At 58.5% G+C, this 14,427-nt stretch overlaps 1 protein-coding gene across 1 annotated transcript; it reads left to right on the top strand.

The window, feature by feature from the left end:
• Positions 1 to 2,757: 2,757 nt before the first annotated feature.
• MYL3 (myosin light chain 3) lies at positions 2,758 to 8,220 on the top strand. The gene is made up of 7 exons (XM_055343905.1): positions 2,758 to 2,961; positions 5,207 to 5,234; positions 5,387 to 5,536; positions 6,321 to 6,494; positions 7,576 to 7,653; positions 7,768 to 7,810; positions 8,004 to 8,220. Exons 1-6 carry the CDS (start codon positions 2,821 to 2,823, stop codon positions 7,794 to 7,796), a joined length of 600 nt encoding a protein of 199 aa, XP_055199880.1. The 5' UTR covers positions 2,758 to 2,820; the 3' UTR covers positions 7,797 to 7,810; positions 8,004 to 8,220.
• Positions 8,221 to 14,427: the final 6,207 nt, after the last annotated feature.

A 14,427-nucleotide genomic window follows, 5' to 3' on the forward strand; every position in this document is an offset into this window, starting at 1 on the left:
GGTATTGGGGCTGGAAATAACCTAGAGGGAGGCTAGTGTGGCCCGGAGTCTTCTGCTTCTATCCATGGGCACCTCAGAAGTCAGGGCTCACATCTTCCCCAGCATCCCCCTTGGCTGGAGAGAGAGGGGGCTCTGGAATGTAGTACTTGTGAGTCTGCATTAGATGGGGTCACACTCAGACAGTGGAGCTGGAGGAACCAAAGGGGTAGGATCCAGACCCCCCAGGCCCTGCCTGGATCTTGCCTGTGGCTGTCATTCCTGGGGGGCACAGAGTTCAGGCCGGGACCCGGGAGAGGGAGAGAGCCACGCCTTACTGTGGCCGGACCTTACCGCCCACTGCCTGCCCACCTGCCCACCCCCGCCTTGCTTCTGGCCTCAACAGCCTGTCCTGTTGGCAGGAGAGGCGGCCGGTCTCTGCAGAGCCCCTGCTGGGGGCCGGGCTTTAGTTCTAGGTTGAGAGTGGTCCCACAGGGTGAGCCCTGGGGCCCTGTTGCTGCCAGGAGCCATTGCTCAGCCTCCATCTGAGCCCTGGGGAAGGGGTAGAGGGTGGCTCTGTGCACAGTGTCCCCGCTGCAGGACCACATCTCCCCCGTGCATGAGGGAAGGGGACTGAGGTGCCCCCGCCCCGCTCCCCCAGACAGAGGAGGTGGCGCGGTGTGCTCCCACGGGCTGCCTAAGCCTGGCCACCCTGTAGCACGGACCTGGCGGCTGAGGCTCCGGAGGCCCATGTCCCTCACCTACCCCTGTTCAAGATGGTGATGGGTGGTTGCTGAGGCACGGCAGTTATGTGTGCATGAAAGAAATGAGATCGGGAGTCTGGGTGCCAGAGTGTGGCCTCTGCCCTGGGCCTCGGTTTCACCCGTGATGGATGAAGGGGATTGGGTAGTGTCTTGGCTGGAGGGTGGCTGGAGTCCCCATGGGACATCCAGAGTCAGTTGTCCTGAGGGCCAGTGGGCCTGGGCGACGGGGCTGCCTGGAGGCCTCCCTCACTCTGTGTGTCCCCCTCTGGCTGTGTTCTCTTGTGGTATTTCTGGCTCGTCTCTGCGGACCCTCCCCCCACCCCTTTTTTCCCTCAATACTCTTGCCAAACATCTGGAAGGAAAGTGAAAAACTTGCCTCCCCCCTCCCCACCCCAGCACCGGATGTTGTCAGATTTCCAGATGTGGGGTGATCTGCCCTCCAGATGAGGGGAGGAATGTCCTGTGCTCCAGTTAGGAGGGGGCCAGGCCCCATCCCTCCACCGTGTCCCCCTCTCCAGGAGGATGAGTGATAGGGCTCAGCTGCAAGACTGCTAGGGGGCTCCAGGTAGAGGCCCCCCAGTCCTGCCCTCAGGCTGAGGCCCCAGGCCCTCTCCACACCCAGGAATCCCCCTCCCTCCGGGCCTGGAGGGGGGAGGGGCATTGCCTCTGAAGTTTCTATCAAAGGCTCCAGGCACTTAAAAATAACAAGGAGCACCTCCTTCCCACCCCCGGCACAGAGGAAGGGAGCCCAATGTGCTCACAAGATGTCCTTACTCTCAGGGTTCTGCGCCCAGAGGGGCCTCATGCCACCTCAGCCCTCCCACCTCTCCCACTTAGCCGAACAGTGGCCCAGCCTGGCCACCCTCAGGCCCGGGCCTGCCGTCTGTCTGCTGAGGGCTGGGCCTGGGGGGTGAGCACCAGGGGGCAAACCTGGCTTAGCTTCCCGAGGCCCCTCAGAGATGCAGACCTGCTCCCAGGGCCCCCACCCAAGGGTCAGCCCAGGGAAGTATGGGGCGGTGGTGGCAAGAGGTGGGGGGGTGGGGGGGCACAGACAAGGATCCTCCTGGGAGAGGGGGTGGTGGCCCGGAGTGCGCCAAGTGGAGGAAGGGCGCGCTGCAGAGGGTGCAGTGGGTCCCAGGGTTTGGTGAGGAACAGCCCTGAGCTCTGTGGCTAAAGTGGGCCACAGGCCAGTGGGGGGAAGAGGGGATGGGAAGTGGGGTGAACAGAGAAGCAAGCCACTGGGCCAGCTGGGTGCTGGTGAAGGGGGCCGCGGAGACCACTGGGCTGCTGGACTGGGGCTGAGTGGCTGCCCTCGGGGGTGGGGTGGGGGAGTGGCACCCATGCTATTGCCACTTGAGGTGTTCCTGGGGACCCTCCGGATGGGGCTGCAGCTGCCTGCGAACCATGACCAGACACTCACACACGGATATATATAAACACCAGACACAAACACACGGAAGCAACACTCACAGACACACTCACGCAGATACACACAGACACGTGCACACGTATAAACACCCAGAGGCAGACCCACTGAGCCAACATGGATTCAGGCACAGGCCGTCACCCACAGAGACACACAGACTCCCCCCCCCCCCCAACACACACGTGGGAATTGGATGCACAGCTGGGAAGTTTAACTCAAGAGGTGCCCCTAGGTAATCATGGTCCTGCCCCCACCACAACACACACTTGGGCCGGCCTCGTGGTCCTGTTCAATTTGTTGACCTGCTGAGGGTTGTCGTGCCCATGTGTGCGTGTGCATTCGAGGGTGAGTGTGTGGTGAGCAGTGGCCTCTGTCCTCTGCTCCCCCTCCCTCTCCCTAACAGGTGATTGGGAGGAATGGAGAGCCCTCCCTCTCCTCTACCCATTCCTGAGCCTGAACAATGCCCTCCCCAGGCCCCAAAATAGCCCCTGAGCTTAGCCAATGTCCTTTTATGGCTCTGTCCCTATTGTGCACGGCGGGGGTGGGGCTGGGGTCAGGAGGTGTCCAGACAGGATAAAGGCCAGGCCCAGGAGCCTCACCTACCCTGCTCTCTGCTTCCTTCTCTCCACGTCCCTCTTTGTATTTACAGCTTCCATGGCCCCCAAGAAGCCAGACCCCAAGAAGGACGAGGCCAAGGCAGGCCAGAAGGCAGCTCCTGCTCCTGCTCCAGCGCCTGCCCCTGCACCCGAACCCGAGCGCCCCAAGGAAGCAGAGTTTGATGCCTCCAAAATCAAGGTGGGTATGGGAGCTGGGTTTTGGCAGGAGGGACAGGGCAGGTAAGTGGATCCCAGAGTGGACCTACCCAGTGGCAGGCCAGACTCCAAAAAGTGGGCACTGAGCTAAAGCTGGAAGCTTCTGTGCCGAGGTCAGACAAGCCCCGAGGCGCTTTAGGCATCAGGATGGCTGTAGTGAGAGGGATGGTGGTCAGACATCAGGCAGGACTCCCCCAGTGCTGCTGAAGGGACATTTTGGGTGGTTTTGGAAACTGCCCCTTGCCCTCGTCCGTGGACCTCACTACCCGTGGGGAATCCTGGAGCTGCCCAGACCCCAACCCCGGCAGCCAGCTGGATCCTCCTTGTTCAGCCGGGGTGTCATGTCCATGCCAAGTCCCCCAGGGTGGCCAGAGTGCAGAGCATGGGGAAGTGAGGTCCCTGCCCAGCCTGGGTCATGCTCACCCCTACCAGGGTGGCCTAACCTCAGAGCTGGGTGGGCCTCAGTTTTTAGGTGGGGAAACTGAGGCAAAGGCTGGGTAGGTCACTCGGGAAATTGGTCTTGGGGCTGTGACCAGTGCACCCAGAGCCCTTCCCCAGTTAGGAAGTCTTTCTCAGAGTCTAAACTGGGAGGAAGAGCCATGACTCCCACCGATGGCATTTGCATAGTGGCACGCACCCCGTGTCCTGCCTGTTCCCTGTTCTTGGCTGGCCACCGGTCACGGCTGCCCTGGCTACTGGCTGAGGGGCCTGCCCGGCTCCGCGCGGCTCCTCGTGTCCAGCCAGCCCTGCAGCCCGACTGCACAGAACTATTTTCCGTTTGTGATCCCTTCCTGGGGTGCCTACATTGTCCCTCAAGACATGGGTTCAGATCCCAGCCTGGCTCCATCCTGTTCACTGCTCTGAGGCATGGCTTCCTCAGATGTGACAAGGGACAATAAGCCCTCCTCGAAGGTTATTGGGAACTGTTCCTGGAAAGTGCCTCCTGGAGCTGGCTCCCTGAGCGCCAACCACCCCCAAGGGCTAAGCTTGTGTCCCGCAGGCAGTCTGACTACCCCGAGCCGTGGTGGCATGGTCTGGTCTCACGGCATCTGAGGCTGGCACAGACTCCCCTCTGGGAGGAGGGCATAGAGAAGCCCCTGTGTGTCCGCCTGGCTCTCCCCCCACACCCGGGCTGGCCAGGAAAGGGCAGGGGCTTTGCCAGGATGCTCAGGAGCCTAACTTCAACAGGCTTCCTGGTGGGCCGGGAACAGCTGAGTTGAGTCAGAGGGCTGGAAGGGACAAGCACGGGCGAGGTGGCAGAGGTGTGCCATGGAGGTGGGTGGGGCTCCCAGGGAGGTGCCAGCCATGCCCCCTCCCCCAAGCTCCCTCCTGTGACCTTGACCTTGAGGCGAGTGACTCAGTGATAAAAATAGATCTGGTATCCGATGAGGAGGGGGAAACCGGGTCCCCGGAGGCTTCCTGACCTCAGGTGGCTCTCTGATGTGGCCTCCGAAACACTCAACACCGCCACCATGCCCCCATGCTGTGCTGCGGTGGGGGCTGCCCCGGGTGGACAGGGTGGACGCATGGGCTGCGGAAGGCCCAGGTGTAGGCGGGGCTGTGAGTGGCAGCACCCAGCCTTGAGGTCTCTGTGAGGGGCACTTGCAGACACACACAGGTGTGAATGCACACACGTACATCACACACATACATGCACGCACTCCTGTGGATATGCTCTCATGCTGAAAGAAACCCTCTGGCCTGTACCCTCACCCTTGTTCCTCCTGCCACCCCCCTCCCACTGACGATGAGATGAGCCATATGAGCCATCATATGAGCCTCATATGAGGGGTTCTCACTCATATGAACAGTCCTGCCCACTGAGCCCCAGACCTGCTGGGGGGCGGCAAAGCCAGTCTGGTTGGATCATCTGGCTTCAGACACACCCGTCCAGGGCCAGGGGCATCAGGTAAGGCCTACCCTGGGCTGAGGACTCAGGGCACCAGGCCAGCCTTCTCACCCTCTCCCGGATGCAGCCCACCAGCCATCAGGGTCTGGGCACCTGCGGACCTGAGGCCCTCCAGCTCAAACAGGTCAGGAGGAGTGAGGAGGCAGGAAGGTGCTAAGGTAGACAGCAGGAGCTCGTGGGTGGCAGAAGCTGGAATAAGGACAGGCTGGGGCAGCCAAGAGGTTGAGGCCTGGGCTGTGCCTGAGGAGTACTCGAGTGGGCAAAGGCCTGGCCCCACCCTCTGAGCCAGGCACTCAGAATCTTTGGGGTCTCCTTTCAGATCGAGTTTACACCGGAGCAGATTGAAGGTAAGCAAAGGTCTTGAGCCCAGGGGCTATAGGGCTGGACCTGGGGTCCCCAGTCTGAGAGCCCTGCCAGTGTGGGGTGAGTCCTGCCACTGTGGGGTGTGTAGGGTGGGCTGACTTTGGGAGGACCCATGGTTCGCACCCTCTCCCGGCAGAGTTCAAGGAAGCCTTCATGCTGTTTGACCGCACGCCCAAGTGTGAGATGAAGATCACGTACGGGCAGTGCGGGGATGTTCTGCGGGCGCTGGGCCAGAACCCTACACAGGCCGAGGTGCTCCGTGTCCTAGGGAGACCAAAGCAGGAAGGTTGGTATGCATTCGTGCCAGGCCCCTGGGAGACGACTGGGGTTGCCCTCTGGATGGCACAGTTACCTCCCTGCTCTGTGCTCTCCTGGCATCTTCCTTCCCATCATCTGGATGAGGAACCGAGGAATGGCTCAGGCGATGCTGAAAAGTAACAAGCAATGAGGTTGCTGGGCCATCCTGCCCCATGCTACTGGTCACAGGAAACTGATAGTGCAGAGTAGCCTCAGTGTTGGTGTGAGGGCGGTCAGGGGCCCCCAGCCTCGGCTGCCCTACGTCCAGTGGCCCCTCCTCGTTTCCACGGCATCTCCCTGGGCCTCAGGGCCAGATTCCCTCACCACTCCTGCCAGAGAGGGCTGCCTGCTTTGCCTCACAGAGGAGTGAGGCCCAAGCACCCTCTGCAGATTCCAAAGTCCCAGAGAAGGTCTCGGGTGGGGCCCATGGCTCCTGACCAAGCACAAGGAGTGTGTGTGTTGGGGAGGGCGCCTATAAGAAAATGACACTATCTCGGATAGTTTCCCAAAAGGAGAGCAGAGGTGCTAGACAGGGCCCGGGGGGTGCCACTGCAGCAAACTGTCCCTGTGGACAGCAAAGGATTCTGTGAACAGTGCACTTCTGGGCTGGCTATAAAGTGCCTAGTGATGGCGAAGTGACTTGTAAATGGCTAACTGGAGCAGAGTGCTCTGGGACTGACTGTGTGAGGGCGACAGCTCTTTGCTACATGGCCCAGGGGAAGGGGGTGCCCACCCTGCCCCTCAGAGCATGGGACTCGCCCATGTCTCCACAGAGCTTAACACCAAGATGATGGACTTCGACACCTTCCTGCCCATGCTCCAGCACATCTCCAAGAACAAGGACACAGGCACCTATGAGGACTTCGTGGAGGGGCTGCGGGTCTTCGACAAGGAAGGCAATGGCACCGTCATGGGCGCCGAGCTCCGCCACGTGCTGGCCACTCTGGGTGAGGGCCGCCTCCTCTGCACTCCCACCCCTCCTCTGGGGGGCATCCCTGGGGAAAACCAATCCATCACCAGCCCAGCCTGTGTCTCACCTGTGAAATGGAGAGAATGACACAGTCAAGGTGCCTCCGTGCCAGGCGACAGAAATGTGGAGGATCTAGAAATCTAGGGAGGGTAAAGGAAGGTGTGTGGGTACAGCCCACGGAACCGAAAGGGGTTGAGGACAGCTCTGGGGACAGGGTCGGGGCAGGGGGCAGTGTAGGGCATTCCACAGGACCAATCCAGTCATGGGGTCCAACTGTCTCAAGGTCAGTTTGCAGGGACACAGCAACTAAGAGGCGCAGTAGGTAAGGTGCCTGCCTCTCGGACATCCTGACCCCCATCGTCTGGCTGGCAGGGGCACCTCCTTCTCAAAGAAGCTTTTTGTACAGAAAATGTTTATAAAGCACTTGCTCAGTATGTCTGCTCAAAGTATGTTTCCCTGCATCAGATATTTACTGAACTCCTACTGTGTGCTTGGCCCTGGGCTGGTCTCTGGGGTTGTGTGTGTGGCTGGGGGTAGGAGGTTACCCCCCATCCCAGTGTGGGGAGCAGCACAGCACACAAAACCCAGGAGCAGGAAAGTGGCAGACTTGTCTGGAGAGCAGAGATGCTGTCTCCTTGTCTCCTCCACCCAGTCCCCCAGGGCCCTCAGCTCCACCCCATGGGCCCTTCTTCTAGCCTCAAAAGGGACAGCTTCCAGGGATCTGATGGGGGGAGCAGCCTCCTCTTGGTGGAAGGAGCCCCCAGCAGCCTGTTGAAAAGACTGTGTGTGCTGGTGACTTGAACACCAGGCTGGCCATGTTATGGGCAGAGCCCAGGCTTGGAGGGTGCACCAGCACTCTAGGTCCCTCCTGCTGTTTTGACTTGTCACTGATATTCCTGGTCTCGGAAACAGGGGTGATGGCTAAGACCTTGTGAGCCAGGACGGTTGTGCCAAAGTGGGGATACTGGGGAAGCAGACCCACCATCCAGAGGGGCTCCGTGGGCCCTCCATGCCTCGCACCTTTCAGGGGTGCTTACTCAGCCTCCCTCCCTGGCCAGGTGAGAGGCTAACGGAAGATGAGGTGGAGAAACTGATGGCGGGGCAGGAAGACTCCAATGGCTGCATCAACTATGAAGGTGTGCTCAGCAGGAGGGGGTCTGGTGGTGGTGGTGAGGGCACTGGGACCCTAGGCTCCTGCCCGAGGCCACCCAGCGCTCAACCCCTGCCACTCGCTCTGCCCTTCTTTGCAGCATTTGTGAAGCACATCATGGCCAGTTGAACCCCTCATCCCAGGTGAGACCTCCACTCCTTTCCAAACCTGCTGCCACCCCTGCCCCCCTCTGCCCATCTCAGCATGGTTGTCCTCTCCCATCTCAGCATCCAAATCCCATGTTGCCACCTCCCCATCTCTAACTCTGGCTCTCAGGTGACACCTGGCTGCCTCGCTCCGCCCCTTCCGCTGTAACCTGTGACCCTTTACTCTCAGGGAGCCCAGGAGGTCATGCTGGGGACAGCTCATCTCCCACTCATGGTGCGAACACCAGTGACCTGGGATTCGGGGAGAAGGGGAGCACATCCAGAATGCTACGGCAGCCCCTCTGCCGGCCCTGCAGACCTGTGTGCCTGGCATCTCTCCCTACCAGCTGTGCATCTCTGTCCTCACCCCATGGGCCTCATGAATAAATGACATCTTTCCTTCCTTTTTCCTTCTTTCTTTCGTTCCTTCCTTCCTTTCTTCCTCCTCTCTCTCTCCTTCCTTCTTTCCTGTCTGTGGCCTTTGATTGACTTCTATAAAATCTATGAGTCCCACATGGTGAGCCCTGGACAAAATGAGGGGAGTCACGCTGAAATCCTGCCTCCTTGCTCCCCTTCAAAAATATCCTACCTGCTGTGCCCAACCCTCAGAGCTTGCCTACCAGGACACTGGGGCAGGAGCAGGGCTGAGCTGGAAGAGGCCTGGGTGCCCCTCCCTCACTCTTGTCCTCCCCTTCTCTCTTTAAGAAGTGGCAGCTCTGTTGTGGCCCCTCACGCAGGGGCGCCAGTGGGATATCTGAATTGTCTCACACCACCACCAGCAATCAGGGAACCGTGGGGCATTGGCCCAGGGCTGCCCATGTCACAGATGGAGAAACTGAGACCCGGAACAGCGCATGACCTTAACCTGAGTCACCCTGGGAATGAATGGCCGGGCAGGAGCTAACTTTGTCCCCAGGCTGTCAGAATTGAAGGGGCCTCAGATCCCTGACTGCATCAGATGGAGAGACCAAGGAACTCTGCCTGTGGTGTGGTGGTAGGCCAGAGGAGGAGTCCTTACTGGGGTAGTATCTGGGGTCCCCATTGGGTTCCCTAGCCCTGGGCTTCTCAGCAGAAGATAAGTATGCAGTCCCTGCAATGACAGGAGGAGGTACAGACACCTGCTGCAAACCTAGACCCCATTATCTACACCCTGCTCAGGAGCCAGGGCCCCTCCCCTCCCCTTGGAGCCCAGCAGGGAGAGTGAGAGGAAGCTTCCCGGAGCAGGTGATCTACTGATCAGGACTGAGAGCAATGCCCTGCAGAGAGCCTGGGGGCCCTTGGAACAGGGGGTATGGGGGAGATTGAGGGCTTAGAGTGGGGAGTGGGCCACACAGGGTAGGGAACAGTCCATCAGCCAGGAGGATCCAGGAGGTCAGGGCAGCTCCATCAGGGTGCATTTCAGTGTCTCTTGTGCACGCCAGTGTGTCTGCATAGAGGTGAGCCTGTGCATGTGTGAGCGAGTCTGAAGATGAGCACAGATTAGGCTGCCTGTAGGCATTGGTGTGATGTGGGGACATTCCTGCAAGTATGTCGGGATTGTGAGCGTGAGAGTGTGTGGGGGGAGTGTGCCAGCAGTGTACGTGAGACCATGAGTGAGGGGTGTGAGTGTCTATGCAGGAGTCTGTCTCATCTTCATTCTCTCAGAGTTTATAGAGCACCGACTGTTCCCAGGCTCCGTCCTAGGCCCTGGGAACACGGTAGGGGAGAAAGCAGTCAAAACCTCTGCCCTCATGGAGCTCACAAAGACCTGACAAATCACCACCCATAAAATGTGTCAACAGGCGATAAAGGCTGAGAAGGGACCCAAAGTCGGGTAGAGGCTGTGAGTGTGTGTGTATGTGCCTGTGTGTGTAAGAGCTGAGAGGGGGTTGACATGTTAAGTCGTGAGGCCAGTGATGATCAGAGAAGGTAATGGTTGGGCGAAAAAGAGAAGATAATACCCAGAATATATAAAGGACTCCTACAAGTCAACAGCAAAATAATAGACAACCCAATTTGAAAATGGGCAAAAGACTCGAATAGACATTTCTTCAAAGAGGATCTACAAATGGCCGATTAGCATGTGAATAGATGTTCATGTGAATAGATGTTCAACACCACTAATTAGGAAAATGCAAATCCAAACCACCATGAGATACCACTTCACACCCAATTAGGATGGCTCTTGTCCAAGAACCAAGAAACAGAGCATAACAAGTATTGTGAGAATGTGGAGAAATTGGAGCCCGCCAGTGGGAACGTAAATGGTGCAGCCGCTCTGGAAAACGCTATGGAGGGTGGTCACTAAAATAAAAACATATTCCCATAGGATCCAGCAATTCCATTTCTTTTTTTTTTTTTCAGCAATTCCATTTCTAAGCACCTACCCAAAAGAGTTGAAAGAAAGGACAGAGAGATACTCATACCCTCATGTTCATAGAGACATTATTCATAGGAACCCAATAGGTAGAAACAGCTCATCGACAGGTGCGTGGATAAACAAAATGTGGTATAGCTACGTGATGGCTCGGTATTCAGCCCTGAAAAAGGAAGGACGGGGTGCCACTTGCTACACCATGGATGAATTTTGAGGATACTAAGCTAAGTGAAATAGGCCAGGCCCAAACAATACTATGTGATTCCACTTAAATGAGAAAACTTGAGCCATCGAATTCAAAGAGGGAGAAAGTAGAATGGTGATTGTAGGGGACTGGGCGGGAAGGGGACAGTGGGGAGTTGTCAAAGCAGAGAAGCAATCAAGAGAGGAGAGGAGTATCTTAGCTGCGCTTCCCCAGAAGCAGAGCTGAGATGAGAACAGGAATGCAGGTCGGCTCCCCAGGAGGTGACCCCCGGGGGCATGGGAGAGCAGCTGGAAGGGAAGGAAGTCTCTCCAGGGTGCACGGGAGTGGAGTGTACTGTGGACAGTGAGGGCCCAGCCTCCAAGAGACGGCCCAGACTCTCCAGTTACTCCTGTCCACACTGGCTAGGGCAGGATCTCCGAGGCAGGCTGGAACATTTGTGTGGGGCACTTGGGCATCGGCTCCAGGCTGCCCCGTGGGCCTCGAGGGAAGCCGTTTCTGCAGAGAGCACGAGTGCCCTGAGATGAGAGCAGACAGCGCCATGCGGACGTGGTGGTGGTGGTGGGGGGGGGGGCGAGGCAGAGAGGTGACCAAGGGTCTGCACAGGCTTTGGTGTGTGCTCCAGGTGGGGGATGGGGGTGATGCTTTATCAGCATCACTCTGACTGCCAGCAGAGGCAGGGTGACAAGGTATGAGGGTCTGGGAGAGAGAAGCAGATGCACACTTGGCCCAGTGGAGATGAAAAGCGATCAGAGCCACTTTGAAACCAGTCTCAGCAACATCTTAGGCAGATTTTGAGGCTTTCTGGTTCCTTTTCTTGTCTCGGCACAATGCACTCCAGCCCCAGATCCCGTTCCGGGGGGCAGGTGAGGGATGGTGGTCGGCTCTTTCATGGTGCAGAGTCTGGCTGGCTGGTGGGGCCAGGAATGGAGGCACATGTGGCCTTGCTGCGGTGGCCTCTGTTACTGGGGGTGTCTCCTGTGTACGTGTGGACTTGCTGGACTCTGGTTGGCCTCCCTGGACAACTGGTGGCTGGGGACCCCACAGGAAAGCAGGGCCTCTCTTTGGTCCCAATCAGGGCTCCGGGTGGGGAGCTACGTGACTGAGGCTGATGCCCTTCTGGGCGGCCCCCAGCTCCTGCCTGCCCCGGCCACTTCATTCCTGCACAGCAAGCCCAGGAATTGCTGAGCCACCTTTCAAAAGTCTCCAGAGGACCCGGGATCGAATCCCACATCGGGCTCCCGGTGCATGGAGCCTGCTTCTCCCTCTGCCTGTGTCTCTGCCTCTCTCTCTCACTGTGTGCCTATCATAAATTAAAAAAAAAAAAAAAGTCTCCAGAGGCCACCAAGGACTGGGAGATCCCAGCCTTTTCTTTCTGGGGATGCCCACCCTGGGCTGGAGTCCAGCAGGCAGGGAATCGCACCTGTTCTGTCATCCCCAGGCACGGCGATATGTACTCTCAAGAATGCCTGTCCCTTCTCTGGTTTTCGGGATGGTCCTGCAGTGCTCGCATGCTCCCTTGGCTCCCAGGAGGTACCACCCTCCTCAGCTTGGTGTGGCAGCAGAAGGGAGCATCCCACACATCTCCCCAAGACACTCTGCAGCCCAGACCCATCAGTCTTCCTGTGTGGATGAGGAGGGATAGGCTGGTTGGAGGTGGCTGGTAGGGGGTACAGTGGGGGCTGTTGTGGCTGACAAGCTGGGGCTGGGGTGGTTTGATCCTAGTTATTGGGGCTCCACTCTGCTTGGAATGTGTCTCTGTCCCAGCCATGGTCACATTGCCACTCTGGGGCCTTTTGCCTGTTGTACGTGGCTGTGCTGATCACAGGTGGGCTGTCATTCCTGGGCTCAGCTCACTGGCTGTAGGTACAAGTGTCAGAGTGGATGGGTGGAGGGACCTAGAGGGTGCCACTCAGCTGCGGGGGGTGCGGGGTGAGAATTTTCCTCACTCGGCTTCCCTCCTCCCCACCTTAGTTGGAATGTTTATTTCTGTCTGTCCCACTGTGATTGTGTGTGCATGTGCCCACCCGCATGCCCGTGTGTCTGTGTCTGTACCTGTGGGTGCCTGAGATGCCCATGTGTACACCTGTATATGTGTGTGATGTTTGTGCATATGCACACCTGTGTGTGCCTCTGTGCATGTGCACGTCTGCCTGTTTGCATGCATGTCTAAGCGTGTACGTGCTGGGGGGCTCTGCTGAGTCAGTGCTGGTGCTGGGCAGGCAGCACTGCCAGCCAGGCTGTGGCCTGCCCACAGTTGCATAAACACTGTCCCCGCTCCCCCCTCAAGCAGGGTGGTCCAGCCTGTGGCCCTGCGGCCGGTGGAAAGGGATCAGAGGGCGCAGAGACTTTGTCCCCCTGTTAGCCTAGTCCCCTCCATGCCTCAAGTGCCAGGTCCCATGTTCTGTGAGATGGGGTCTAATCTGGGGTCTCTATATGCCTCACTTCCCCCATTTGGCTTGAGGCCTTATCTCTGAGGTCTTTCTAAGGTGGCAGGAATATTCACCTCTGGTTTCAGTCCTGGTTCAGGCTGATCCAGGGGATCGGTGGAGCAGCCTGAGGAGACTGGGGGCCAGGGGCAGACAGAGTTCAGCCTCAGGACCCCAGAACCACCGTCCTTCTGCTCTGACATTCCCACATGGCTGCTTCTGGCTTTCAGCAGCCTGCTACACCCTGCAGCTTCTTTCTAGACTCCGTCCTTGGGGTTCCAGGGGTCACCACTGGGACATGGAATACATAGCACTAAGTAGGGGGCCTAGAAGGCCAGAACTCAGGCCGAGGTAGAATGGAGTCAGGCAGGGTATTGGAGGAAAATCTTACCAGGTCACGAGAAGGCAGGAAAGCATATGGCAGGTATGAGGAACTGGACACTAGGGCCCAAAGCGCTTTGCACCAGAGGGGCCGACAGAAAGCTGATGACCTTAAGAGAAATCGAGGGTGGATTGTATGAAGTCAGAGGCAGGCTGGGGCGGCCTGCGGAGGACGTGGGAGGAGAGGCAAAAGAAATCAGGCCGCGGCAGATGTCAAGGCAGCCCCTGTGCTGTGGACGTGGGTGCTTGGGGGACGCCTGGCCGGAGCGCTGCCCTGTTGGTCCTGAGGGCCTGGGTGGTGGGAAGGGTGGAGGGGAGGGGGCCCGGATGAGCCTGGCTGGGTGCAGGGCCACCCTCACTCCAGGACTGCTGACCCTGTGGCCTCAGAGGACAGCAGGAAAACCCCAGACCTTGAACCCAGTGACCTGGCACAGAAGTGGCTCCCTGGGAGTCCTCTCAGGTCCCTTCTGCCCAGCCCCAGGCCTGCCCTCACCCAAGTTTGGGGGTTATTTGTTCCCGCTTTCCCAAAGCCACACAATCCTGGTTTGCCTAAACGCTGACAGAGCACAGCTGGAATGTGGAGTGTGTGTGAGTGTGTGTACGCGAGGCTCCCCAGGGCCGACCGCCCAAAGTGCCCCCTCTGGTCTCAGCAGCCAGGGCCCAGGGCCCCTTGGAGAGGGGAGGGCCTTGAAGGTCAAGGCTGGGAAGGGCCCCAGCCTGCCCCCTCCTCCCCGGACTGCCTACGGATGCCTGCAGCCTGTGTTCCCTTCTCTGGCCTATGGCTCTGGGTACTTACCTATCCAGTGGGGGCTCAGAGAGAATGAGGACACCAGAGCCTTTCTGGAGGGCCAGGGCATGGAGTGAGGCAGCTGGAAGACTCTGGAACTCCAGAGACGAGGAGACAGTGCCCTTTGGGAAGTCTCAAGTCTTGGCCAACTTTCTGTTTTTTTTTTTAATATTTTGGTCCAGCTGAATATGAGCTCCCCTTTCCCCCCACCATTCCCATGCCCTGGGTCTGGAAGTTGCTGTATTCCCTCCTCCCCTGGGCACCTCTTCCATCTCACTTGCCATGTGGTCCCTTCCCTCCCTCCCACAGTAGGCTTGGAAGCCACTTAGAGGTGCTCCAGAATGACATCCCCCAGCTCTGGAGCTAACTGGGAGAGGTAGTGAGCACCTTGTCCCAAGAGGTGTGCAGGCAGAGGAACACCGATTCTAGTCAGGAAGGCTACAAAAAGGGTTCTGGTCC

The sequence above is a fragment of the Nyctereutes procyonoides genome, unplaced genomic scaffold (genome assembly GCF_905146905.1).
Source record: "Nyctereutes procyonoides isolate TBG_1078 unplaced genomic scaffold, NYPRO_anot_genome, whole genome shotgun sequence".
NCBI classification, from domain to species: domain Eukaryota; kingdom Metazoa; phylum Chordata; class Mammalia; order Carnivora; family Canidae; genus Nyctereutes; species Nyctereutes procyonoides.